A 27,343-nucleotide genomic window follows, 5' to 3' on the forward strand; every position below is an offset into this window, starting at 1 on the left:
CTCACGCTGTCTCTGTCTCTCTCAAAAATAAATAAACTTAAAAAAAAAAAAACGTTTAAGCTGTTCTCTATGCAGAAAGTGAATAGATGGTGATTGGAAGTGAGGTCCAGTGAAACCAGGGAAGCAAGGCCATGTGTGGTGAACAGGGCAGTCTGCTGAAGCCATCACGAGCTGGCAGATATCACTGCCAACATTGTGCCCCTGGAACAAACATCTTTTTGTTTAAGAGTAATAGATCTCCAATTGTTCATGGAAGGTGGTGGAGATTGTGACTTTTGTTTTCAACTCAACGTGACTGATAATTTGAACAGGAACGTATCAACTACATAGCAAACTTTAAAAATTTTGTTCTTTGGGGAAGGTTCCTTTAAAATGTACTCAGTGGGGAAAGTTCTTCCCATGATCCTGGAGGAAAATGCCAATAGGCCTGAATGTTCTGGTTGGCTACACACACACGATTTGGTACCAAAAGTCCCGGGGTTCCTTTAAATTACAAAACACAGTCTCATTTCAGCAATTAGTCCCATTTGTCCAAGTTTCTAACTTCCGTTGAAACTGCAAGCTACTCCCTCCTCCTCCGATCCTGCTCCAGGAGGCCCGGTGACTCCTGGGAAGGTACAGGGCTGGCTTCTTTATAAATTACCTCCTCTCACCCACCTCCACCCCCAGCTATGTACTATCTTGTACTATCTCTAATCTTTCCTGTGTCGGGGCTAGGGTGGAAGGGAGGGAAAGTTCTCACCTGACTGATGCTATGGGAAACCTGTGAATTCTCTGGGCCTGGGAGATGTTTGAAGCGGACACTTTTCTCATGGATACTCTTTTGCAGCTCTTTGGAGATTTTGGAGCTCTTTCATCAGCTCTTTGGAGTCTATCCGTGGGGGCTTCTCACAGGGACTTTGCTGGGCTGGTGGATGTATTCCCCTCTAGCTCCTCCTTTACTCTTTCTGCAGCCTCTAGGAGTGCCAGGACACTTCCAGCCTTTCCCTGCTGAGATTCCTCTGCCCGTCCAGTTGGCACAGTGGGCAGGACCTTAGGCAACCCCGTACCGGCTCCTCTGATCCTCGGGGACACTTGTGCTCCATATAGCCCACCACCTCTGAGACTGCAGCCCAGTTCTTCTCATGCTGGCGGTCACTGCTCAGATTTCTGTGGGACTTAGTAAATGCCAGTCCACTCCCTCCCTGCAGGGCAGGGTATAGTTGAGCCCTTCTCACCAGCTTGGTGCTGAGGGGCAGACACTAGGTGAGAGAGGCATGTATCAAAGTAGCCCCACAGACCTTTATAAAGGGAATCCTCACATATCATCTCCCAGCCCTGCACACCTTCTCTGGAGGTGAGAGGTTAATACTCCTCACCAGTTCTCAAAACCCCTGTATTCCCTAAGTTCTCCAGGGTGGTCTGCCTCATGGTTCAGTTTGGCATTTAATATCTTGTATCTTGAAGCTATAACTGAAATTTCTTTTTTATGTTTACTTATTTATTTTGAGAGTGAGAGCGAGAGCGAGAGCGAGAGAGAGAGAGAGAGAGAGAGCGCACACAGGTAGGGGAGGAGCAGAGAAAGGGAGAGAGAGAGTCCCAAGTGGGTTCTGTGCTGTCAGCACAGAGCAGGACGGGACTTGGTCCCACAAACTGTAAGATCATGACCTGAACCAAAACTGAGAGTTGGACACTTAATGGGTCCACCCAGGCACCCCTGAAGCTGTAACTGAAATTTCTAATACAAAAGCCATTTCAGGAAAAGTAATTTTTTGGCTGGGGAAGAGGAAATTGGTCAGATTCAGACCTAATACCTTAGCAGCCAGCCACAAATAGATATAATTATTTAACTTTCATAGCTATGTGAACCATAGTCTAGCTGTGGGAAAAAAACTTTTTCCCGGGCCTGAGATCTGAGAGAAATTTGCCACAGAGACGTACTGATCATTGTTTTTAACAATTTTTCTAGGTTTATTTTTATTTATTTTGAGAGAGAGATAGAGAGCATGTGGGGGAGGTACAGAAACAGAGGGAGACAGAATCCCAAGCAGGCTCAGTGCTGTCAGCACAGAGCCCGACATGGGGCTCAAACTTATAAACTGAGATTCTGACCTGAGCCAAAATCAAGACTCAGTTGCTTAACTGACAAAGCCACCCAGGCACCCCCTGATCATTGTTCTTTTTCGCTTGTTTTTATTTTTATTTTTAAAGTTTAGTTATTTTTGAGAGAGAGAGAGAGAGAGAGAGAGTGCACAAATGGGGGAGGGGCAGAGAGAGAGAACGAGAGAGGGAGATACAGAATCCAAAGCAAGCTCCAGGCTCTGAGATGTCAGCACAGAGCCTGACACGGGGCTCGAACCCACCAAATGTGAGATCATGACCTGAGCCGAAGTCGATGCTTAACTGACTGAGCCACCCAGGTGCCCCCTGATCATTATTTTTAATCATGATTCTTTGACAGATGAAAACATTTTTAATTACACAATGATGTATATTAATCATCCTCTGATGATGTGAAATGGCCTTTGGATGGGGCTTCAGAAAGTTTACTGTGGCCTTGAATCTGCTGTGAACTTGCTGTGTCACCTTGAACAAGGCACCTCTCTTTTGAGCCTCACTTTATTCTGCTGAAAATAAGAGATGATCTCTGGGATTCATTACCTAGTTTTCTGTGAGTCTGTGAAGCCCTCAACACTGTATATGTGACAAGTACAATGTTCAGGGATCTTAGTAGGAAGGTATGGTGGGTTAACATGTGTCCACATCTTAGCACCCAGAACCTGAGAAATGTGACCTAATTCGGAAAAAAGGTCTTTGCAGATATAATTAAGAATCTTGAGGGGCGCCTGGGTGGCTCAGTCAGTTAGGTGTCCGACTTCGGCTCAGGTCATGATCCTGTGGTTCACGAGTTCGAGCCCCAAGTCGGGCTCTGTGCTGACCGCTCAGAGCCTGGAGCCTGCTTCTGATTCTGTGTCTCCCTCTCTCTCTGCCCCTCCCCCCATTCATGCTCTGTCTCTGTCTCAAAAAATAAGCGTTAAAGAAAAAAATTAAAAAAAAAAAGAATCTTGAGATGAGGGTGCGTCTGGGTGACTCAGTCAGTTGAGCACCTGACTTTGGCTCAGGTCATTATCTCACGGTTCGTGAGTTCCAGCCCCATGTCGGGCTCTGTGCTGGCAGCTCAGAACCTGGTCCCTGCTTTGGATTCTGTGTCTTCCTCTCTCTGTGTCCCTCCCCTGCTTGTGCTCTGTCTCTCTTTCAAAAAAATAAGCAACTATTTTATAGGGTGGAAGAAAAGAAGAAAAAGAAGAAAAGAAGAAGAAGAAAAAAGAAGTAAAGAAGAAAAAAATAGTAACTATTTTGTAGGGTGGTTGTGAAGATGAAGTGAGATACTAAATGACTTCGTCCAGTGCCTGGTTCAGAGTCCGAGTCCTTCTCCTTTAAAAGAAAACAGGGCAGTGTCTCAGCGGAGGATTTAAACAACAGGGGTGTGTTATTCCCTGCCTCTAAAACTTAAAAGATGAACGTTTCTTGATTTTTCAGCTGTGCTGCCAGCTGCGGTGGGAAGGCGTCAGCCAATCCCAGACTTATCTTGCCATTCTGAGTACCGGTAACAGAGACCATAACCTGGAAAGGTTGTGTAGTACAGCCATGATTCAAGGAGATCTAACTATCTCCTTGAATAGTCGCGGCCAGCCACTCTGATTTGTGTCTACTGTAGAAACCTCTCTCTGGATCACATACGTGCAGCTCCAACTACCTGGTCACCAGTCACCAACAATCTGGGGCGTTCTGCAGCGTCAGGTCTGGGCCCCTTGGATGATCGCTGTACATTACAGTTTATCTGATACTACATTTAACTCTACTATATCTGTGGATTAGCTTGTTTAGGCAAATAGGACCTGTGTTCTTAGCATCTTGCATGCTGTACATTTATTAGGCAAATAATAAAAATTAGTTTGATGAAATTAGAGAGTGATACAAGACTGAAGCAAAATCAAAATTAAAATTCTATGAATGAGTTACAGGAAAACATTCTTAAAATTAAAGAAGTTTGGATAATGAAAATAAATGTGATGATGGCATAACAATTACAAACATAATGTCCTAGAAAGGTGCCTAAATTAAGAGATTCCCAAATTTATGTAAGGTTACAGACACCCTTTAAGGTTAAAACTGAGCATTTAAGAAAAGTTAGTGGCATATGGTCCACTTCTGGGTATCTATGTGAAGAAAACAAACACCAATTCAAAAAGGTATCTGTACCTCATGTTCATTGCAGCATTTTTTACAATAGCCAAGGTATGGTTGCAAACGAAGTATCCGTTGGTGGATAATGGCTAAAGATGTTATGAGATATATAAATATATAATGGAGTATTATTCAGCTATAAAAAAGAAGGAAATCTTGCCATTTGAGACGAAATACATGGATCTTGAGGGCATCATGCTAAGTGAAATAAGTCAGTGGAGAAAGACAAATACTGAAAGATCTCACTTACATGTGGAATCTAACTCCCCTCTCTCCCTAAAACACAAACAATCCCCTTGAAAATTCCAAACTCATAGATACAGAGAATAGGTGGGTTGTTGCCAGAAGTAGAAGGTTGGCGGGGGGTTGGGGGGAGTGGTGCAAAATGGGTGAAGAGAGTCAAAAGGTACAAACTTCCAGTTTATAAAACAAATAAGTCCTGGGGATGTAACATACAGCATGGTGACTATAGTTAATACTCTATTGTGTATTTAAAAGTTGCTAAGAGAGTAGATCTTAAAAATTCACATCGTGGGGCACCTGGGTGGTTCAGTCGGTTAAGTATCCGACTTCAGCTCAGGTCATGATCTCACGGTCCGTGAGTTCGAGCCCCGCGTCGGGCTCTGTGCTGACAGCTCAGAGCCTGGAGCCTGTTTCAGATTCTGTGTCTCCCTCTCTCTCTGACCCTCCTCTGTTCATGCTGTGTCTCTCTCTGTCTCAAAAATAAATAAACATTAAAAAAAATTTTTTTTAATAAAATAAAAAAATAAAAAAAATTCACATCGTAAGAAAAAAATCGTAACTGCGTGGTGATGGATGTTAACTTATTGCAGTGATCATTTTGCAATATGTGCAAATATTAAATCATTATATTGTACACCTGAAACTAATATAATGTTCTATATCAATTATATCTCAATTTTTTGAAAGCTGATGGCCCCCAAAAGGTGGAATTTGAAATAAAATTCTTCTTTTATTTTTTAAGTTTATTTATTTTGAGAGAGAAAAAACATGAGAGGGGAAGGGTCAAAGAGAGAGGGAGAGAGAGAATCCCAAGCAGGCTCTTGATCTCACGAACCTTGAGATCATGACCTGAGCAGAAAACAGGAGTCAGACACTTAACTGATTGGGCCACCTGGGCACCGCTGAAATAAAATGATTCTTAATGATAAAAAGTAAATGAAAGGGAGACTAATTAGGATTAATTAGAGATACAGCTGGAAAGGGCTGTGTGAAAATAAATTCTATGTATGTCTGAGTGTTTAAAATTGCATAGTTAATATCTTTTTAGGTAGTAGTATCAACTTTGGGCTCAAACTCAGCATTAAGGCAATCATGCAAACGATGCCCACATGGTTGGTAGATTTTTTTTCCTCTGAAAATGAGGTTTTGCCGCTAACGTGAACTTCTCTGGACTGTTAGGAAACCCTCCTCACTCTTGTCCTCAATGCGCTGCTGCTGTAATCACAGTACCAGCTGCTGCTGTGCTTTCCTTGAAGGCCTAGTGATGAACCACAGGTGCCTCCCGACGTTGGGAAATCACAGGTTGTCTTTATTATAACACTGATGAGGGCAATGCAATGGGAGACAACAGGGGGCTGTTTAAATTCTGTAGCTATTAAGATCCCAAATCAGAAAGCGTTTGAGCTCGCCTGTAGGGCACTGCTCTGTGACTGCGGCCTTCTCTTTTGGTGCTTGAGACCGAGAATATCTGAGTGGGGAACCTTAACTTGAGCACCAAAGATTGACATAAAGTTCATGTTTCGTTGCTTCCTCTTCAGATAACCTGTTAATAATGGCACAAATTTACCATCTTTGATCCTCTTCCTGTATTCTGTCAAAAGGAGATTGATGTAAGTATATAGGTAGAGACCCAAAGAAGCTCAACTTTCTCCCTCCCTCCCGTTTTTTTTTTTTTTTTTTGGTAGGTGAGCACTTTACCACCTCAGATTTTTCATACTTATGGATTTTAAGTATGTACTTCTGCATCTGAATATTTCCTTCTATCCAACCTTTCCAGGCCAACATAGTGTAGAGTGCACGGGGCACAGCTCACAAGCCCAGGTATGGCAAGTTGACTGTCACTGCTGAGGCTGCCATTGTTTGGCTCCTAAAGCTCTCTGCCACTTCCCGGCCGTGCTGAGTTACAGAAATCTTTGGCAGAGTTGGGAACCCATGGGCCTCTAAGCCAGTCTCCCTGCAGAAATGGATGTAGCCCTTTTAGTTAGGTGCAATAGCTTCTTTATTAGGACCTGAGTAATCTGTAGTTTAAAGTGGCTGTCAGACTTCTTTCTGCTTCTCCCAAACATTTAGCCTCTTCCCTTATACGTTATTTTCCTCAATGGGCTGAGACTCTTTGGAAAACAGAAGCCAGTTAGGTCTAATAAGAGCTCCTTCTGCTCTCTTGCTATAGAATTCTTTTCAGGTAAGGAGGTAGAGGGAAAGACACAGGTGGAAAATTTAGTAGCTCAAAGCATTATTTAGTCACAGTAACTAATTCTAGATATAATGACACTAAAAATTAAAAAAAAAATTTTGATCAAGACTGTTATCCCTAGAGTTTAGGTTCACAGCAGAATTGAGGGGAAGGTACAGAGATTTCTTATATATTTCCTGCACCACACCTGCCATACATAGCCTCCACCATTACCAACATCCTCCACCACAGTGTTACTGATGAGAGATAGAAGCAGAAAAACGCTCACCTTTAGCCCAGTTGGCTGACCTGTGGCCACAGGTCCTGTCCTTGTGCTACGTCAATAAACTTACTAAGTTGCACCATACAATGTCTTAAGAATTCTTTCTTGGCAGTTGTGCTCCACAATCCCACGGTATTTTTGGTGGCCCGTATGGGGACAACGGGGTGACTCCAAGAGCATCAGTGCAACTTGGTAAGTCTTCTTTACCCCCAGGCTTTGTTTCCTTCCTGTTTTTTATTTTTCTTTATCAGAGATGTCCTGAATAGTTTGACCCTTTGGAACATGTCTTGTTTGAGTGCTCAAGAGAGAACCTCTTGCCTGTGGCCACACTGTGGGGAGGAATGGACTCTTGCTTTCTGACTATTACCTCAGCCCTAACAGCACTAAGCTCAGCAATCAGATTCTCCTTGTTTTTTCTGTTCTTTTAATGCATGTATTCTTGTCAGGCACAGGACAGCCACATGTGTCATTAGGATGTCCACCTATCTCAAGACTTCTGTGTAAGGTTTCCTCCTAAATAACTCGATGAGCATAAAATCCAAGATAGGTCTGACTGCATGCTTCCCGAAAAGGATTGGCCAGAACTATTACCCAGTTGGGACACTCACCCAATAGGGGACTGCTCCCTTGGGACTGGATCATGGATAAAGCTCATGGATCATGGATAAAACCTGGATTAGATAGAAGTTCCATACTTTTGTTTTTTTCCATGTCTCTCATTTGTCCTTACCCATGGGTTGTTTGGTGTTCTTGATCCTGCTCTCTAGATTGAAAGCACTTCTAGCTTAGATACAGGATAACTTAATATGATGTAAAATAGCTGCCCCTTCTTGGCAAAGTCCAGGACCTTTACCCCATCCATTAGTACTAGATCTAGAGGCTTACAAAGGGTATTATTATTGGTCATCAAATATATCAACTCCCCCAAAATGGAAAGAGGCAGCCCCAGTCTCTACATAGTTTCAGTCCATTCACTGGCACCCATGGTAGTCTAGAATGCAAAGGGGAAGTGAAGGGAGGTCGACATCCCTTCTCATGTAGTACAAAGTTATCAGAGTAGTTGAGAAACAGGGATGCCTCCCACCACTTGGAACCCCAGGACCTTTGGCAATATTCCTAATGGGATCCAGTCAGAAGCTGAGGGGGATTTTGGTAATGGACTCCTACTTAGTTGAGGTACTCTCCTAGTTTTGTAGGAATTGACTATGGGATCAACTTCCTCAATTTCAATTCCCCTTTGGGCCGTCTTCTAACACATTGGAGTCAAGTTGGACAACAGGATTTAAAGAAGAAGTTCCCATCTTCTTTTGTAATAATGCCTGGCCTCAATATTCTCTGGAGGATGATGAAAAATGGCCCATTAATGGGTCCTTAAATTTCAATACTATTTACCAATGGGACCTTTTTTTCTAGGTGTCAGGGAAAATGGTCTGAAATCCCATATTGTCAGGCCTTTATGGTCCTGTACCAAAACCTTGATCTGTCCATAGTCCTCTAGGGGGCCTAAGGATACCCCCTTATCCTTAGGGATATGGATATGACCCTCCCGCCATGAAGCCACCATCAGCTCAGCTGCCTCAGGCCCTTCTACTTCTGTTAATCTGCCACCTTCTCTGTGTTCTGTCCTGTTCTCACTGTGTCCCACCCCCTGCCCAGGTTGCTGCTAAGATCCTGTACCTGCCTCCCTCTGTTTTTGCTGAATCACTCATCTCCTCTTTGTTTGCTTCTTTTGTGTGTCAAATCTGGAATATATCTTGAGAGGACTGGATGAATGTTGCCTGACTCTTGATATACGTGGGGTTTCCTGCCTCCTCTATTTCCCAGGCTAATGGCTATAATAATTGGAGTCGAATGTCTGGTTAGTCTACCTCGGGACAGGGACTTTAAGGAATATTCCCAAGCAGATGCTGAAACTCTGTTAGTTTCCTGGAGGTTCCCTGTCTTCTCCAGCCTGGCATGGACTGCTTATTTTCACTTTTTGTGTGTGGAAAGAAAACGTGTGTCTGTTCATCTGTCCAAGCTGACAAGCTTTAGGGCCATGAGTCCTCTTTCTTGACACACCCCCCCCCCCCCCCCCCGGGGCTTTTATCCACCTCCCCACCTCCAGCCTTCCTGACCTAACCTCACTTCTTCTGCAGCCCCTCCCCCTCCCCCCATTTCTGCACCATCATGCACGGGGCTTGCATAACCTGCTCCTATACCATCCCCAGGCCTCCCATGCCAATGGCTCCTGCTCCCCTACCCTCGCTATCAAGGAACAAAGAGCACCCCTCCCTGCACTTAAACTGCCCACTTCATTTCCCTACTGGTGCCCCAGGTGAAAATTCATAGTGAGGAACAAACTGATTAACTTTTAGCTGGCCCCAGGTGCAACATAGTAACCTAATTTAAATGTTAGTTTAATTAAGATAGACATGTCTTTAGAGTTACCAGCATTAAATGTAAAACTTTTATCCTACCAAGGCTTACTAAAGTGCAAAAAACTCATGTTATCTCTGTTGCAATCTGTCAGGAAAAGATGGCTTACTATGATAGCTAAATTTGTGTGTCTCGAAGTTCTCATGGGTAATCGTAAAAATAGCTGTCAGGGTGCCTGGGTGGCTCAGTAGGTTAAGCGTCCGACTTCAGCTCAGGTCATGATCTCGCGGTCCGTGAGTTCGAGCCCTGCGTCGGGCTCTGTGCTGACAGCTCAGAGCCTGGAGCCTGTTTCAGATTCTGTGTCTCCCTCTCTCTGACCCTCCCCCGTTCATGCTCTGTCTCTCTCTGTCTCAAAAATAAATAAACGTTAAAGAAAAAAAAAAATAGCTGTCAAAATATTTGGGAACTTGGAACTTTAAAGTTTGTCTAAGTTAGATGACAAATTGGGTTAAACTCATTGGATATCTAAGTCTTTTCCAAATAAGACAGAATACTGAAGTATTGGTTACTGATTGTAGGTTTGTCTGCTTTTGGCTTCTTATTGCAGAGAAACTGAGGATACTTGGGTCTGTTGGTAAACGTGCTTTATGCTTTATTGAGAGATCATAGTATGGAAGAACATGTTTTAAGAAATTATGAAATATATTTACAAATTTCATATCTAAAGAATTCTGGTATAGCAGTTTGCAATTGGTTACTACTTAATTTTCACTGGACACTAAAATTTCTAAGAGTTAAAATTCTGCTAAATGTAATGAAGACTGATGGAAGTAAGAGAAGCAACTCTGTGCAAGAAAAGATGTGTTTTTAATAAGAAAGACAAAAGGAGTGGAAATACATAGGACATAGGAAATACTTAGGACAAAATCTGAATGAAAACGGAAGTTGTAGAAAGTTTGTAAGAGAAATCTTTGGAAAAGAATTTTATATGTGGTCAGTACTAAGGTTGAAATGAATGGATTTTAAAAGTACACTGGTGTAGGATTGAAATTCTTTTCTCTCTCTGTTAAAATGACAGTTTTCAGAGCTCCTGAGTGGCTCAGTTGGTTAAGCATCCAGCTTCAGTTCAGGTCATGACCTTGCAGTTTGTGAGTTCGAGCCCCATATCGGGCTCTGTGCTGACAGCTCAGAGCCTGGAGCCTGCTTTGGATTCTGTGTCTCCTCTCTCTCTGCCCCTCCCCTGCTCATACTCTGTCTCTCTCCCAAAAGTAAACATTAAACACATTTTTTTTAAATAAAAAAAATAAAATGACAGTTTTCTTAGATTGTTGGACTGCTCTTGATAAGAATATGTAAACAAAGTTTTTTCTTCTCTTTACTTCATCTGCCCAGAAAACCAAACTTCTGTGTTTTGCCTTTTTAGGTCTTTGATTACTTAAGAAAGTTAAAACTTCTCAATGTTAAAGGAGTTAAGTTTTACTAACAATTGTATAATCTTTTGTAGAATCCCTTATTGCCACCTTGGTTAAATGTAAATATTGAATTTTTAATGATCTATAATCCAGTTGAGGCATTCGCTTTAAAACTTTCTGAGGTTTTTAACAAAATCCCCTCAGATTTGAATTGTAAATGAAGTCTTTTTTACTGAATAGGCTTGTTTATTTGGTATGTTAAGTTACTTGGAAAGCACTGTCAAACCAATAATAATTAGCCTTAGGTTGTTGCTCCAACTATTCTAGAAAATATATGAAATTCCTGAAGTTTTAATATCTGCTGGTATAAGGTCATTACTTGAATTATTGAAATGTGCATTACAGAAATAACCGGATTTCCTTTTCAAATGAGCTCTCATATCAGATCTTTAACTGTGTCCATTTATGAGTTGTTTGTGTGTTTGTTTTTTGGTCATTTATGGTTATTGTTCTGATGCACTTGCAAAATCTGTTTTGTCTTCAAGGAGATTCATAAAAAGGACTTTTGACAAATACAGGTTTTTGATATCTGTAAAATCATAAAACTGAACTGGGTAAGAATTTCCAGAAGTAATGGGAAAGTTGCATTCAAACTGAGCAAAAATTAATAACATAGGACTGAATGAACTGAGAAAGATGATAAAATATTCCATTATGGACAAATGGAAGCATTTAATTTTTTTTCCCTACCTGAACCTTCTAGAATTCAGAAACTGAGTATTCTTTCTTCCATGGCAATTATAATTATTTTTGTACATTCAATAAGCATCTATTCTTCTTGTAATAGTACACCACTGGAAACATTGGTTAGATTACCAAGGCTTTGACTGGAATGTCATATTTGAGAAAGACATGCAGAGACTGAGGTATGACCAGACAGCTCTAAGGAATTAATGCTGAATTTATGGAGCCAATAAAGCTCCTTGAGAATGTTAGCCTGATACCTTGCTTACAGAGTTCCCAGCAACCTTAACAGGTGAGTAGAGAATGTTACTTCCTGCCCGGTGCAAGAAACCTCAGGATGTTTTGAGGACCTTGAGAAGAGGGATACACCCAAATCTATAGGTATTGCAGGAAAGTCTGATGGCAAATATTTAGCTTGGCTCTGGCCTCAAGAGGCTATTAAAAGTTTAATCTAAAGATTCCTTCTAGGGGCACCTGGGTGGTTTAGTCAGTTAAGAGTTTGACTCTTGCTTTTGAGTCAGGTCATGATCTCACAGTTCATGGGATTGAGCCCCCCATCAGGCTCCCTGCTGACAGTGTGGAGCCTGCTTGGGATTCTCTCTCTCCCCCAATCTCTTTGCCGCTACCCCACCCATGAGCTCTCTCTCTCAAAATAAATAAATAATAACAAAAAAGGATTCCTTATATAAAGTCCTAGCAAAGCAGATTTTAAAGAATCTGTGTGATCAATCACTATTGTTGCTCAGCTTGTGTAAATAATCAGGCCAACCTTGTTATAACTGGACTTGTTTTACAAATGAGTTAGTCTTGATTTTGCCCTCTCTAGAAATAAGGGTGAATTTAGAAATATTATCTTTCAATAATGCATCCTTATGGATGTTAGATTCTAGGTTTGATTAATTCTCTTTAAATGTTTGTTGTTTGCCTAAGCTGGACTACTTGAGGAGAATTTCTGACCGATGGCCATAATAACTCATATATAATCTTTCTGCTTATTACTCTATGGAGATAATAAAAGGGACATCATGGACATATGACTATTTAAACAGCTGGACAATGGGATGGACTCCCCAACAAATGAGTAACTCAGCTATCACCTTGATCAATTCTATGTGGCTGGAATAACAAAATTGCTCCTTAAAAGTCAGAGCATACCCCACTCCATGGAGTTAACTATGAACTTGCGGAGATAGTGGATGGCCCCCACCTTCCTTATAATTGGATTGGAGAATGCACTTGGGGATGCCCTTATCTCCTGGGACAAGTCATCTCCCACTTGCCAGCAATTCCTTGTAATTAGGATATTAAGGCTAGACACCAGGCAAAGAAGGCTTCTTAATGGTTTTATCCCTTAGTCCTATTTGTCCCAGGAGCCACCTCTATTGATGTAAAATTACAAGCAGAGCCTCTTGCAAAGCATACAGTGGCCATCTTTAACCACACCCAAGAAGTCACCCCCATACTAGCACATATAGGCATGTTTCTATTACTAAAAAGAATGTTTCTTGTTGGCCTATGATAAATGTTACACGGGACTCTCTGAGCCATTGGAGGCCTTTCTCTTATCCTCAAACTCTCAAAATTTTAACTGAATATTCCAACCCACAAATAGGCTCATGGAAACAAATTTCTTGACTACATAGTCCTTCTTATTGATACACCCTGGAAGGATTATATCAAATATGGGATAGATATATGTAGCTTACTCCTATGATAGGACAACTAAGCCAAAAGGCCCTTTTATGATGGGAACAGAAAAACCATACCCCTGATTCATGGTCCAATAGTACTTGCCAAATGGAACGTCTCCCCCCCAAGAAGTCTGTGACCATACCATTATTTTATAGGCAATGTTTTGGTTTGCTACTGATTAGACAAGGCAACCAGGCATCAGATAGCTCGCACCTAATGAAACACAATGGATATCAGTGGTTATGTGACCGAAACTTGTGGCCCTGGCTTCCACCAGGCTGGACTGGAAGATGTACTATAGGTTATGCCCGGATGCATGGCCATAGCACTAGGACTGTCATAAGTCCAGCTAATCTTCCATATTTAAAGCAACGATGGAAAAGATCCATGTTCCATTGGTATGAGCATCTGACATCTATTTTTCTTCCATCAGTAGGTTTAGAAGATGGCACACAGAGGCCCTTGATAAATACACAATTAAGGCCTCAAATGATTCTCAAAATAGCATTACATTATTAAACACTAAAGTAACTCAAATATGTAAAGCAATTCTACAAAATAGAATGGTATTAAATGTCTTAAGAGCAGCACAAGGAGGAATGAATGGCATTATTAAAGTGGAATGTTGTGTCTATGTTCCAGATTTTAACAAAAATATAACAGGATTACTTACTGATATCAATAGTCAAACTATTCCTCCTGAAGACTCTACATTGCCACTTAATGACTGGTTACATTCCTAGTCAGGAAGTGGACTATGGTCTATGCCAAATGGTCTTCTCATTGCTCTTATTTTCATTATAATATTAATACTAATGCATTGTCTCACTCGCTTTGTTCTGTCCTATTGTCAAGATACAAGCAAGCAATTCCTGACTCCTTCACCCAGCTGACAGCTTACTACTGCCCGGATGTTCACTGTGGACTCTACAGCAGTGGCCTTCTGTAATCTACTTGTAGAAACAGATAGTGACCAATTTCAGTCTATAGGGACATCTCTACAACCATCTTTTTCTGTCAGCTTGAAGAAGTTCAGAAGATGAGCCCTTCACCCTTCAACAACCTTAAAGATTTAAGGACCAAAATTGTTAAGGGGAGAAATGAGGGATAGAAGCAGAAAAATGTTCACCTTTAGGCCAGTAGGCTCACCTACAGCCTGCATAGTTTTGATAAGGATCAAATACATGCTGGTTGCTACATTCTTAAAGGGTTTCATGACTGCCTGTACATCTCACCATTAGTTAATATTGAGCTGAATGATAAGTACCAGAGAAATCTTGGGAAAGTAGTTTTAGGAGTAGAAATTTAAAGAAAACATTTATTTAAAAAAATTTTTTTTAATCTTTATTTTTGACACACACACACACACACACACACACACACACACACAGACTGTGCGAGTGGTGGAGGGGCAGAGAGAGACACACACACACACAGAATCTGAAACAGGCTGCAGGCTCTGAGCCGTCAGCACAGAGCCCAACGTGGGGCTCGAACTCACGGACCGTGAGATCGTGACCTGAGCTGAAGTCGGACGCTTAACCGACTGAACCATCCAGGCGCCCCTCAAAGAAAACATTTATGATTTAACACTCTATGTACATCCCCTCCCCCTTGAGCACTAAGCATATAACCACCAACTTCATAGAGCAAAAGTGCAGATTTTTCTGCCCATGGGTCCTGACCCCCAGCTACTTAAATAAACTTACGAAATTGTACCACACAATGTTTCAAGAATTCTTTCTTGGACTTTGCATTCCAAGATCCCACAATAGTACATTTGTTACAAATGATGAATCTACATTGACTCATCATAATCACCCCAAATCCATAGTTAATATTACTGGTTCAGTTCTTTTAAAGAGAATAATTTTTATAGAAGTATAGTGCATTTATTGCTAAGGAACGATATCCATATTATTTTGACAGAAAACTAAAAATCTATCAATGACACCAGTGTTTAGATAGAAAATGTATATGCATAATAAAGCTGAAATGAATATATACCATCATGTAAGGGTGGGAATCTTGGGATACTGGCAGAATCCATACGTCATAAGCAAAACTTTCAGTAACTGGATTGGTGAAGACATCTGAAATTTGGGACTCACGCTATTATCTTGTTTTATGTTATGTTTAATATTTTTCTATAATTTAATGCATGAGAGCCTAATACCTGAATGTATTGGCAATATACAGTATACCAAGGCTGTTTTATTTGGCAGAGCGGTACATGACTTCTCAGTACAGTTAAAGAGATGGAAGCTGTGATGAGTCTTGAGCTACAGCTGGATAAAGTTTCTCAAGAATAAAGGGAAGAGGACTACTGAACTGTATGTTTTCTGAGTCTAGGGGCTTAAGAAGGTGAAATAGGGTGAAGAGATTGAGTCAGAAATCAGGAATTCTGAGCAACAGTCATCTTTAGTCGATTAATTTCATGAAGTTGGAAAAGGAGGTGGGGGAGACTAGGGAGACGGTCTTTGATGAGTCCTGTAGTCCCACTAGCTGTCACAGAGTAAGTTCTCTTTAAGAAAACTGTAGGTAATCAGAAGACCCCTCCCCTAGGCTCAGCCAGGTACTCAGTTAGGGTCCAGGTCCGACTGGAGGGCGGGGGGACGGAACTTGCGCACCGGTGTGCGTGTGCCCTCAGGGTCGGTGACGTCCCGCTACCGGGAACTTGTGAGGTAACAAAGGGAGACGCTGCGCGTCCAAGTCCAGAATCTGGACGTGCCGGATTGGCTCCAAGTAAAACACAGTCCTATGAAACGTTCTTGTAGAAACTGTCAGCCACCGCCAGGCCCCACCTCTCCCGGAGCCGCGGACATCTCACCGCCCCAAGAGGGAGCCCAGCCCACGACTTTGGCCGCTAAAAGCGCCCGCACGCACTAAAGCGCCTCCTACCGCGTGCCTCCAGAGCTTCTGAGAGGCGGGCCCGCGCCTACTGCGCAGGTGCAGGAAGCTGGCCCAGAGTTTGGAGCCAGGCCCTCGCAATTACGTCTCTGCCTCCGCAGGCGCTGCGGGCAGTTTACTTTTGAACAGGGGCCCCGCGCTCTTTCCCATTGGCGGATGCTACGCAGTTGAATGTTGCCAGGAGACTGCGCCTGCGCCCTGAGGCTCCGCGAGGCCCCGCCCCATCTGGGCACCTGAAATCCCTCAGGGCGGAGGAGGGCGGGGACGCAGAGCATCTCGGGGACGCCTAGCCTGGAGGCCGTAGAGCTGTTTCTGCCTGTGGAGTACCTCTGTCTCTTCCTCCCCGGGGTGAGTCTAAGGAGCGTGCCTTTGGGTCCGAGAATGCGACTTTGGGTCTCTGTTCTTTCCCTGTAGCACAGGCTGGTATACTGGGTGTATTTGGAGGAGAGTCCAGGGGCTTGCTGATGGAGATGGTGGGCATGAGTACTGCATTTATTCTCTCTTGTCCCAGGTGGGGAGTTTGGGGAATCTTGTGTTCCTCCCTCCGCTGTGGACTGCATTTCTCTGTGAGGGAGCAGCCCTTTGTGGTGGAGGGTGAGAAGAGCGGCACTCCACAGAACTGGTCTGCCTTGCGTGGTTGGGGGGCGAAGGGCGCCGGGGCCGTGGAAGTGCATTAGGAGGGAGGCTCGGGAGGATTTGTCGTTAACCTTCGAGAAAGAGAAGGCTGTTATTTTGAGGCCCTTGGTTGTGAGAGGTTCTCCTGAGACTTAACAGAGTGGGTGTAATTATGCCCATTTTACAAGTGTGAAACCTCAGTTCTGAGAGGCATTGGGAAAAACTGACCCAGGGTCCCACAACATTTAAATGGCAGAACTGAGAGATGTACGGACGTAATAATGATGGGATACCCTAAATCAGAGTTTATTATTTTAAGCTGGCAAGATCTTTCCGTCCATGGATGTTTCTTGTCTTCAAGTTAACTTTAAGCAGTCTAAAATGAGCGTGAATGTTTGCTCCGTCATCACCATTGTTGGCTAACATTTTCAAGAGCTCGTAAGATACTTGACGTTACAAAAAGAGGTCTTTTGTGACAATTTATTTGGTCACAGAATTGTTGGGCTTTTCAAGGTACAGGTGATACCTCTCCACCAACTGTTGATATTTGTCACTATTTTTGTAAAAACACAATGAGGCATAGAGGAGATAAACATCAGAGTGAAATAACCATTCCTATGATGTCATATTTAATACATTTTTTGAGAATGTAAATTGAAAACATTCAGATAAAATTATTTTAATTTTAGAATACGAATAAAAGAATCTGAAAAAGTTGGAGAAGATAAAGTATATTCAGTCGCTAAGCCAGAAGATCAACAAAGTAGGTAAGCTCTGAACCAGTAAGTGAATACAAAATAAATTTTCAGTAAATTTTTACTAAGTGTATGATTTCAAGTGTAAGTTGAGATTCTTTAATTTTTTTAAAAAAGACGTGTTGTTGTATAAAATTCAAGCCGTCTAGGAGGAGCATAAAATGAAAAGTAAACAACTCCTTCATTTGACTTATAATTTGAAGTTAGTCACTTTTGTATACTCTTTCAGAAATTTTACAAGGATTTGTGTACATCTAAACACAAATGGTATCATCTTATACATACAGATCTGCAGGTTGCATTTATTGTTACCTGGACACCATTTTACTATCCATTTACATACTGGTTTGCATTTTTTTGATGATTATATAGCTATCCTTTGAAGTAAGGTACCATAATTTACCTAGTCTGGCAAGGTGAAATTTTGATTTTAGGTAATATTAAACATTGCCTTTCAGCAGACATATTGCTGGATGTTTTCCACCAAATAGATTTTCACTGTGAAAAGTATTATGGAATAAGCAATGAAAACCTTAATTTCTCATTTCAGTTCCTGGTTAAATTGCATATATATATATATATATATATATATATATATATATATATATAATTTTTTTTTAGGTTGGGGAAATAGGTTAATGTGAAAATACAAGAACAGTGCAAATGGGCAGAGTTAAAGTCCTGTCTGACCATAGGATGTTTTTTTTTTTTTAATTTGAAAGTGTTATGGGAATCCTTCATTATTTTTGTATGTTTATGTGTATAAAAGTATTTTTAAAATCTTGCCCTATGTATATAGATGGCACAATTGTAGTATTTCTAAAGTAATCTTTTTTTTTTTTTTTTTTAAAGCATTTATTTATTTTTTAGTTTGGAGAGAGAATGCAAACTGGGGAGAGGGGCAGAGAGAGAATCTTAAGCAGGCTGCACGTTTAGCACCGAGCCCAATGTGGGGCTTGATCCCACAACGCTGGGATCATGACATGAGCTGAAATCAAGAGTCGGATGCTGAACCAACTGAGCCACCTAGGCACCTCTAAAGTAATCTTAAATTGCATTACATATGCGTAGTATCAGGGCCAAAATATGTGAGACCCAATCAAAATTTTTCCAGACTTATAGCTGACTCACACTGTAAGTTCTAGAGCAAGTCACTTAACTCTATAATGTGGTAAACATAATTTCTCTTCAGAGGTTGTAAAATGTAATGGATGTTTTATTACTGTTCATGTGTAGAGATGAAAGGCATTATTAGTGAATTAAAACTTAAAAAGTAGTTTACACACTAAACTGTTAATAGAATGGAAAATATTTTTTTTTTTTGTATTGCTTAATTTCTCCATAATCTATTATGTGTACTGACCATCCATAATATGCTAGTTGGACATTGTGGAGGCTCCATAGGAAATCAGCTTTCTGGAGAAAGACTGCATAAAAAGTTTAGAAATTCAGAAGTGTGTTTATCTTTGACACTGAAACACAAATTTGTGAAATGACTTTTAAGTAGATGATTTAGCCTCAAATTTTTTTCTGAAAAAGATTTATTATATTTATTTCTTGGTGACTTTAAAAAGGGAAGCAGGAAATCTGGAAATAAGTTATTAGTGTTTTGGGGGTTTTAGTACTCACTGGAGGAAAACATTTTACATGGGTTACTTTTATTTTACTTCTTTGCTTTCTAAAAGTGTAAAATAATATAAATAGATTCTACAATTAATTTTGCAGAGGAAAGACTAGATAATAGGCAAAAACTTGAAGGTTTTTATTGTGTTGAAAATATGCATAAAATTTACCATTATAACCATTTTTAAGTATACAGTTTAGTGGCATTCAGTACATTCACATTTTTGTTCAACTTGTCACGATCCATTGGCATCAAACTTCTTCCATCTTCCCAAACTGGAACTAAACAATAACTCTCCATCTTGTCTCCCTCTAGCACTATTTCACTTTCTATCTTTGTGAATTGTTTACTATCGTCTATTATGTGTATTTTCCACATCCTTTATGATCATACAGTTTTTCTCCTTTGACTTAATAATTTCCTTTTTATTAAATTAATTTTACATTTCTGGGAAGAACCTCATTTTGGTCATTGTTCTGTATTCTTTTAATGTACTCTGGATTTGTTTTTGCTAATACTGTGTTCGGGATTTTAGGACAGTATCCATTTTTGAAATTAGTTGATTTTTATTTTGTGTTTGTTAGGTTTTGGAGTCTTGTTATATTATCTATCTTCAGAACAAATGGCAAACTTTTTTTTTTCTTTGTTTAGTTTGAGAGAGATGGTGGGGCGGGAGGCAGAGAGAGAGAATCCGAAGCAGGCTCAAGTAGTGGGGTCTTGATTCTACAAACCATGAGATCATGACCGAAGCCAACCAAGAGTCAGGTGCTCAGTTGACTTAGCCACATAGGTGCCCCATGTAATTCAGTCACTTTTCCCAAAATTTAGTTTTGTCATTACCTTTATGTTCAGATGAGAAGTCTGTCAGTTCCATTTCTCAAAGACCTTCCTTTTGGATCTGTCATCTTCTTCCAGATGACTTGTTCCCTATACTTGCTGCACAGTTGTCCTGGATTTAATTTCACCACTAACGGAGTGAGAATTCTTGCTTTTCTTATTTCCCTGAGGTAGCTTCTTTAGAAAGGGTGGATGAGTGTTCATTTTTAGGCCTCTCATGTCAACTGTCTTCAGTCTACCCTCAAAATTTATTCTTCTGGGTATAGAATTTTAGGTTGGAAGCCATTTTTTCCTGAGAACTTTGAGGCCATTCCTTCACTGCCTTCTAGTTTCCAGTGTTGTATCATACATACAGCATAGCTAAATCTAAGATACTCATCCTAGAAAATATACATAGGTGAAGTTTTTTTCTCCTCTCCACCCTCCCCAAAAGTCTGGGCTGGATATGGAAAACTTCTAGTGCATGAAATGCTGTACTAGTTTTTGGAAGAATTAGCTTCTAAGCATGATAACCACCCATATCTTCTGTTTCTCAGGCAATAACCAGTTATTTTACAGAGTTATTTTCAGCAAGGCTTGCTTCTGTTAACCAGTTCTGACTTGTCATAAATTTATTGCCTAAAACCCGTTTTTAATAACTCAGCAAGAGGGTAGTCTTCCAAATTCCAAGAGTGGAATTTGATTTATGTATCTTCAAGTTATCCACAAATTTCTAATTATATGAAAGTTAACTTTTGAGACCATATTTGCTTTCTATGTGAACTCAAGAGCTGACATTTTCTTTCAATAATGTTGTGAATATCTTCATTCTAAACAAAGTTGAGCTTTTGGGGTCCCCAGATGGGTTCTCAGGGAAAATGTTTTCTAGCTTTTGACAAATAGGGGACTTTGGAGGCAAGGGTTAGATTCTGTTTTAGGCCTAATTTTGGTACTTAAAACATTAAATAATATTAAATCTAAATTGAATATGTGTCTACTGCTCAAATGTTATTTTTTCCCTGCAAAGTGCTGTTTTGTTTATTCCTTCATTATGAATTCTGACATCACTAAAGTCCTCTGAGAACAGGTTTGTTTTTCATGGATGGTTTTTGTGTGATTAGAGCTGTCATGAAGGCTTCCCAACATGCATTCATTTGCATTTACCTGCAGTGAATGTCATCTTCTGTACTGTTGCCCAGTTACTTTAGTTTCCTGGAATGCTTCACAGTTTAAGCTTACTATCTATGTGACACATCTTGGCCCATTAGGGTTCTGAATATTGTCAATCTGAATGGAGTATTTTTTGATAGACTTGTAGACTCTCCTATTATAGCTCTTCCTAAACAAAATAGAGATTTTGCTATTTAAAAAACAAAACTAAGATCTGACATTTCATTAACATTGCTGTCTTAAGAGGGAGTATTTATTCAACCAATATTGAGTGAATACCTACTATGTGTCAGGTTCTGTGTTTAGACATAATTCCTGCCCTTATTGCAGGCTTACATCTTAATATATAGGCAAATGTTACAAAATTCTCTTAACTGGAGTTTATTTAAGTGCTATTAATTGGCAGTACAGCATTCAGTGAGATTAATACGGGATCTAATTTGGGGAGGAGGCTGGGCCCAATGAGACTTGAATAAGAGTTTGATTTCCAAAATGATGAAAGAGCATAGAGCCAAAAAATCTAAAGAGGTTTTTAATAATTAAAAGTACAGAATTATTTGTAGATGTCTTCTTAAACTTTTAAAAGTTAGTTTTGTAGAGGATGATTTGGTGTAACCTTTATATTTTACATGAATGGGACTTGGATTTTTTTGTTTTGCTCTTTAAGGTTCTCTAAATGGTGGTGTAACTTGATCTTTCTCTATCAGGGCTAAGTAGGTCCTGAAGATTGTGACTTGCATTTGAAAACAGGTACAAACTAAGACTTTAAGAGGAGGTAGGGTGCAAAATTTCAGGCTTCTGTTGTTGGAAATGTCAAAAATATCTTGCCAAGAGGTTACCACTGCTGGGTTTCTTTCACTAAGGAAAGAGGACTGAGGATGTTCTTTACCACTAACACTCTACTGGTCAGTAATTCATAGTTAACCCCAATCAACACTTCATCTTGAAAACTGATTTTTATTGGAAGGACTGAGGGTTCAAGCCCTGAATCGGGCTTTGTGCTGACAGCTCAGAACCTGGAGCCTGCTTCAGATTCTGTCTCCTTCTCTCTCTGCCCATCCCCCACATGCACTGTCTCTCTCCAAAATAAATAAACATTAAAAAAAATTTTTTTCCCCTTCCAAATATTCAAATTACTACTTTGGAATATTACACTATGCTGATTCTGGGCTTTAAGCATACTAGTATTTCAATCCAAGAAGCTAGGAAATTTATAGTAGCAGTAATTAGAGAAATTATTAATACTTTTTTTTTAGAAACTGTTGTTGAGCCAACTGGGAATATGAATTCTCTTGAATTAAAGACTATAATTTTGCTAATGCCAATTTGTTATTTAGGTGAAATGTTTAATCTTGCTTGTATTTGCATCATTAAAAAAAATCCTAACCTTTAAGTATAATTGATGCATATTACATTAGTTTCAGGTATACAATACAGTGTTTCAACAACTCTATATATTATGCTATGCTCACACAAGTGCAGCTACCATGCAGTGAGTGTATTCCCTATGCTGTATCTTTCATCTTTGTGACTTATCCTACAACTGTAAGGCTCCTAACCTTCTAAGCCCCTTCACCCATTTCACCATCCCACCCACCCCTGCCCTGCAACCACCAGTTCTCTGTATTTGTGAGTCTGTTTTGGTGTTTTTGTTTGCTTATTTGTTTTTTTGGATTTCCACATGTAAGTGAAATCACATGGTATTTAGTCTTATTTCACTTAGCATAATACCTTCTAGGTCCATCCATGTGTTTTGCTGCAGATGGCCAGATCTGATTTTTTTATGGCTGATTGTTATTCCATTGTGTATCTATATGTATTATACACATACATATATAAATACATGTATCTATATGTACATATGTACATACCCACCAGATCTTATCCATTCACTTATTGATAGACACTTGTGTTACTTCCATATCTTGTCTATTGCAAATAATGTTGCAGTGAACATGAAGTATATATATCTTTTTGAATTAGTGTTTTTATTTTCTTTGGATAAATACCTAGTAGTGGAATTACTGGGTTGTATTGGATTTCAGTTCTTAGTGTTTTGAGGAACCTCCATTCTGGTTTCCAGTGATTGCACCAGTTTACACTCCACCAACAATGGAGGATTTCTTTTTCCACATCCTCAACACTTATTTCTTGTCTGATACTAGCCATTCTGACAAACTTAAGGTCTCGTGGTTTTTGAGGTGCGTTTCCCTGATGAGCAGTGATGTTGAACATTGTGTCGTGTCTGTTGGCCATCTGGATGTCTTTGGAAAACTGTTAATTCAGATCCTCTGCCCATTTTTTAATTGCATTGTTTTTTGGTGTTGGGTTAAAGAAGTTCCTGATATATTTTGGATATTAACCTCTTATCAGGTATCATTTGCAAATGTCTTCTTCCATTGCCTTTTCATTTGCTGGGCAGACTTTTTATTTTGGTGTAGTTGTAATTTATTTGTTTTGGTTTCTCCTGAGACCTATCGAGTAAAACGTTGCCAAGCCTGATGTCCCAGAGACTATTTTCTGTTTTCTTTAAGGGAGTTTTCAGGTTTTATGTTTAGGTCTTTAATCCACTTTATTTTTGTATATGGTGTAAAGAAAGTGGTGGTTTCATTCTTTTGCACATAGCTGTTCAGTTTTCCTAATATAATTAAAGAGATGATCTTTTCCTTATCATATGTACTTGTCTCCTTTGTCCATAGATTGCCCATGTCAGTGTCCTTTGTGTCTGGTTTTATACTAGTATCATACTGATTACTACAGCTTTGTAGTTGTTTGAAATCTGGGATTGCAGATTATTTTGGCACTCAGGGACCTTTGTGGTTCCATACAAGTTTTAGGCTTGTTCTAGTTCTGTGAAAAGTACTGTTGGTATTTTGATAGAGATTACATTGAAGCTATAGATTGATTTAGGTAGTATAGACATTTTAACAATATTCTTCCCATCCAGGAGTATGGCATGTTTTTCAATTTATGTCATCTTCAGTTTCTTCAATTGGTGTTGAATAGTTTTCAGAGTACAGGTCTTTTACCTCCTTGGCTTATTCCTAGGTATTTTATTCTGGTAAATGTGGGTGTTAATTTCTTTCTACTACTTTGTTAATAAACGTATAGAAATACAACATTAATTTTGTATCCTGCAACTTTACTGAATCTTCATTTATTCTAACAGTTTGGGGGAGTCTTTAGGGTTTTCTATATAAAGTAGTGTGTCATTTTAACTTTTTTTACCAATATGGATGCTTTTTATTCCTGTCTGCTGTGGCTAGGACTTCCAGTTATTTGTGCAGTTTTGATTTTAGCACTTAGAATGTAAAAAGTTGCACAGATTATCATTAAGTAGACTTCAGTAGAAGACTGCATTTTACTTTTGCATAGCAGCAAACTTAAATAACTTTAATTGAAGAATTATAAATTAGAATTGTTTAGCATGTTTTTTTGTCCCAAGGTGAGTAAATTTTTAAAAATGATCAGTCTGTTACATATTAGGAGTTGTATTACTCAGAAGGCTGCATTTAAAAAATCTTAAACATCTTATTGTCTTTTAAATGACAAGCACAATATATTAATAGTTTTGAGGTTAACACCTGAAACTTTACATAGTATGTACAGGTATCTTTGTTGTAAGTAGGCTTAAAGTATTTTTTTCTCTTGACAGGAAATGCACAATTTTGAGGACGAGTTAACATGTCCCATTTGTTACAGTATTTTTGAAGATCCTCGTGTACTACCATGCTCTCATACGTTTTGTAGAAATTGCTTGGAAAATGTTCTTCAAGCATCTGGGAACTTTTATATATGGAGACCTTTACGAATTCCACTCAAGTGTCCCAATTGCAGAAGTATTATTGAAATTGCTCCAAGTGGTATTGAATCTTTACCTGTTAATTTTGCATTAAGGGCTATAATTGAAAAGTACCAGCAAGAAGACCATCCAGATATCGTTACCTGTCCTGAACATTACAGACAACCATTAAATGTTTACTGTCTCCTAGATAAAAAATTAGTTTGTGGTCATTGCCTTACCATAGGTCAACATCATGGTCATCCCATAGATGATCTTCAGAGTGCCTATCTGAAAGAAAAGGATACACCTCAAAAACTGCTTGAACAGTTAACTGACACACACTGGACAGATCTTACTCGTCTTATTGAAAAGCTGGAAGAACAGAAATCTCATTCAGAGAAGATGGTCCAAAGTGATAAGGAAGTTGTTCTCCAGTATTTTAAGGAGCTTAGTGATACATTAGAACAGAAAAAAAAAACCTTCCTAGCTGCTCTTGGTAATGTTAGCAATCTGATTAATCAAGAATACACTCCACAAATTGAAAGAATGAAAGAAATAAGAGAGCAGCAGCTTGAATTAATGACACTGACAACATCTTTACAGGAAGAGTCTCCACTGAAATTTCTTGAAAAAGTTGATGATATCCGCCAACATGTACAGATTTTGAAACAAAGACCACTTCCTGAGGTTTACCCTGTTGAAATTTATCCTCGAGTAAGCCAAATATTGAAAGAAGATTGGAGCAGAACAGAAATTGGACAAATTAAGAAACTTCTCATTCCTGAAATGAAAATTTCTTCAAAGAGGATGCCATGTTCCTGGCCTGATAAGGATGAAAAAGAAGTCGAATTTTTTAAGATTTTAAACATCGTTATAGTTACATTAATTTCAGTAATACTGATGTTGATCCTTTTTTTTAACCAACACATAATCACCTTTTTAAATGAAATCACTTCAATATGTTTTTCTGAAGTCTCTCTATCTGTTTACCAAAGTTTATCTAACAATTTGCATGATTTAAAGAATATGCTATGTCACACTTTATATTTACTGAAGGAATGCATGTGGAAAATATTTTCTCATTGAAAATTCAAATCTGAATTGCTTAAATAGGCTTATTCTGTACAGCAGAGACCAACAATTGCTAAAGGGAGAAATAGGGTAGCATGGATAAATAGCAAACTAAATTATCAGAGTTGCAAATACAAATACATAGAAATGTTAAACCATCCATGTGTCTTAGATGGAAATATGTCAGAAATGACACAGAATGTGTCTAAACTAGAATATCTAGTAACTACTTAATACATTATCCTATTTTATTTTGCTTGACGCTGACTTTATCGCTGTGACATTGAAATATTTCTGTACCAGTCCTGTCTTTTATCATTATTATTTCTTTTACATCACATGCTGCAGTGGTTGGTTAGTGTTGCAGTTCTTTATGTATACATAGCTTTTAGGTTAAAAGATGGCAAAATCCCTCAAGTGCATATATACCTTTATTTTGATGTGGCCCCGGAGCCTTTGGGCAAAACCAGGAGGGTGAGTAGAGGTTTAAATTCAAGCAGCAGTCTAAAAGTGGTAAGGGATTGCTTACATTAAGGTTATTTCTGATCAAACATACATGATACATTAATGTATTTTAGATAAACATTGCATTAAATCTATCAACATTCATTCCTAACAAACTGCTGATTTTGGAAATGTGTTAGGGAACAGTGACCTTGCAAATAATGGTCTTTATGGTTTGTGTAAATTTGACTTTTGGTTAGTGCTTTAGTTAGTCTTACCAATTTTTGGATAAAAGCTCTAAAAACATGTTATTAGAATAGTATATTGTTGATATATTCCATCCTCATTAGAGTTAGGTGGCATCATGTTAACTATATTCGTTTTAAAAATGGTCTTAAGTTTTCTGCGATTTGCTTATTTGAATATCAAAGTACCAATAATTTAATCTTTTCTTGAATTTTGCTTAAATGGGAGTCTGTGTAGTTATTAAGTCAAATTCCTTTAATTAGTTCCCTGGAATCGTGCTTGTGGTAGGACTTTTGGCTCTTTTGTCCATGGAACTGTAAATATAAGGTTATTTGCTTTCCAGAAATCCTAAATCAGCTGTTGCTCTTGGATCCATTCCCTAGGAGTCCTACCTAGCTCAGACTTCCAGGTCATATTAGGGAATGCTCCTGGTCCTAGGTTACATATAAAATGTCATGAATTAATATGACTATAGTTCTAAATTACTCCTGTTTATTTTTTTTTAAGTTTTGAGAGAGAACATGAGCAGGCTCCAGGCTCTCGGCTATCAGCATAGGGCTTGATGTATGGCTCGAATTCCCTAGCTGTGAAATCACAACCTGAGCTGAAGTCGGATGCTCAACTGAACCATTCAGGTGCCCCTACTGAGAAGTCTTAACACAAAAATGGCTGGCTGTATTAAATTTATGATTAGAATTATCTAGCACAATAGTCATGTGGGCAAAGAACATTTGCAGGGTATTAATGGAAGTGGAGGGGAGAGAGATTGAAGTATT

The 27,343-nt window shown here is 39.3% G+C and overlaps 1 protein-coding gene and 1 long non-coding RNA gene across 4 annotated transcripts; both read left to right on the plus strand.

Annotated features, from left to right (window-relative positions):
* The first annotated feature begins 204 nt into the window (after positions 1-204).
* LOC109262068 (uncharacterized) lies at positions 205-14,451 on the plus strand. The gene is made up of 3 exons (XR_002077618.2): positions 205-615; positions 7,039-7,118; positions 13,988-14,451. It is a non-coding gene; the product is annotated as an uncharacterized LOC109262068 (long non-coding RNA).
* A 1,824-nt stretch (positions 14,452-16,275) lies between these two features.
* TRIM59 (tripartite motif containing 59) lies at positions 16,276-26,789 on the plus strand. 3 transcript variants are annotated; one of them, XM_019440451.2, is made up of 3 exons: positions 16,276-16,390; positions 17,347-17,424; positions 24,678-26,789. In XM_019440451.2, the coding sequence occupies exon 3, from the start codon at positions 24,681-24,683 to the stop codon at positions 25,890-25,892; it is 1,212 nt and encodes a 403-aa protein (XP_019295996.1). In that variant the 5' UTR covers positions 16,276-16,390; positions 17,347-17,424; positions 24,678-24,680; the 3' UTR covers positions 25,893-26,789. The 3 variants fall into 3 exon arrangements, with proteins under 3 accessions (XP_019295996.1, XP_019295999.1, XP_019295997.1); XM_019440454.2 differs by having other exon boundaries at positions 17,347-17,420; XM_019440452.2 differs by lacking the exon at positions 16,276-16,390 and adding an exon at positions 16,534-16,636.
* The last annotated feature ends 554 nt before the right edge of the window (positions 26,790-27,343 follow it).

The sequence above is a fragment of the Panthera pardus genome, unplaced genomic scaffold, assembly GCF_024362965.1.
Source record: "Panthera pardus isolate Hobbes unplaced genomic scaffold, ASM2436296v1 HiC_scaffold_16, whole genome shotgun sequence".
In the NCBI taxonomy this organism is placed as follows: Eukaryota; Metazoa; Chordata; class Mammalia; order Carnivora; family Felidae; genus Panthera; species Panthera pardus.

Bases quoted from the DNA above. Each gene is read 5' to 3' on its own strand.
- TRIM59 (XM_019440451.2), top strand. From the start codon at position 24,681: ATGCACAATTTTGAGGACGAGTTAACATGTCCCATTTGTTACAGTATT.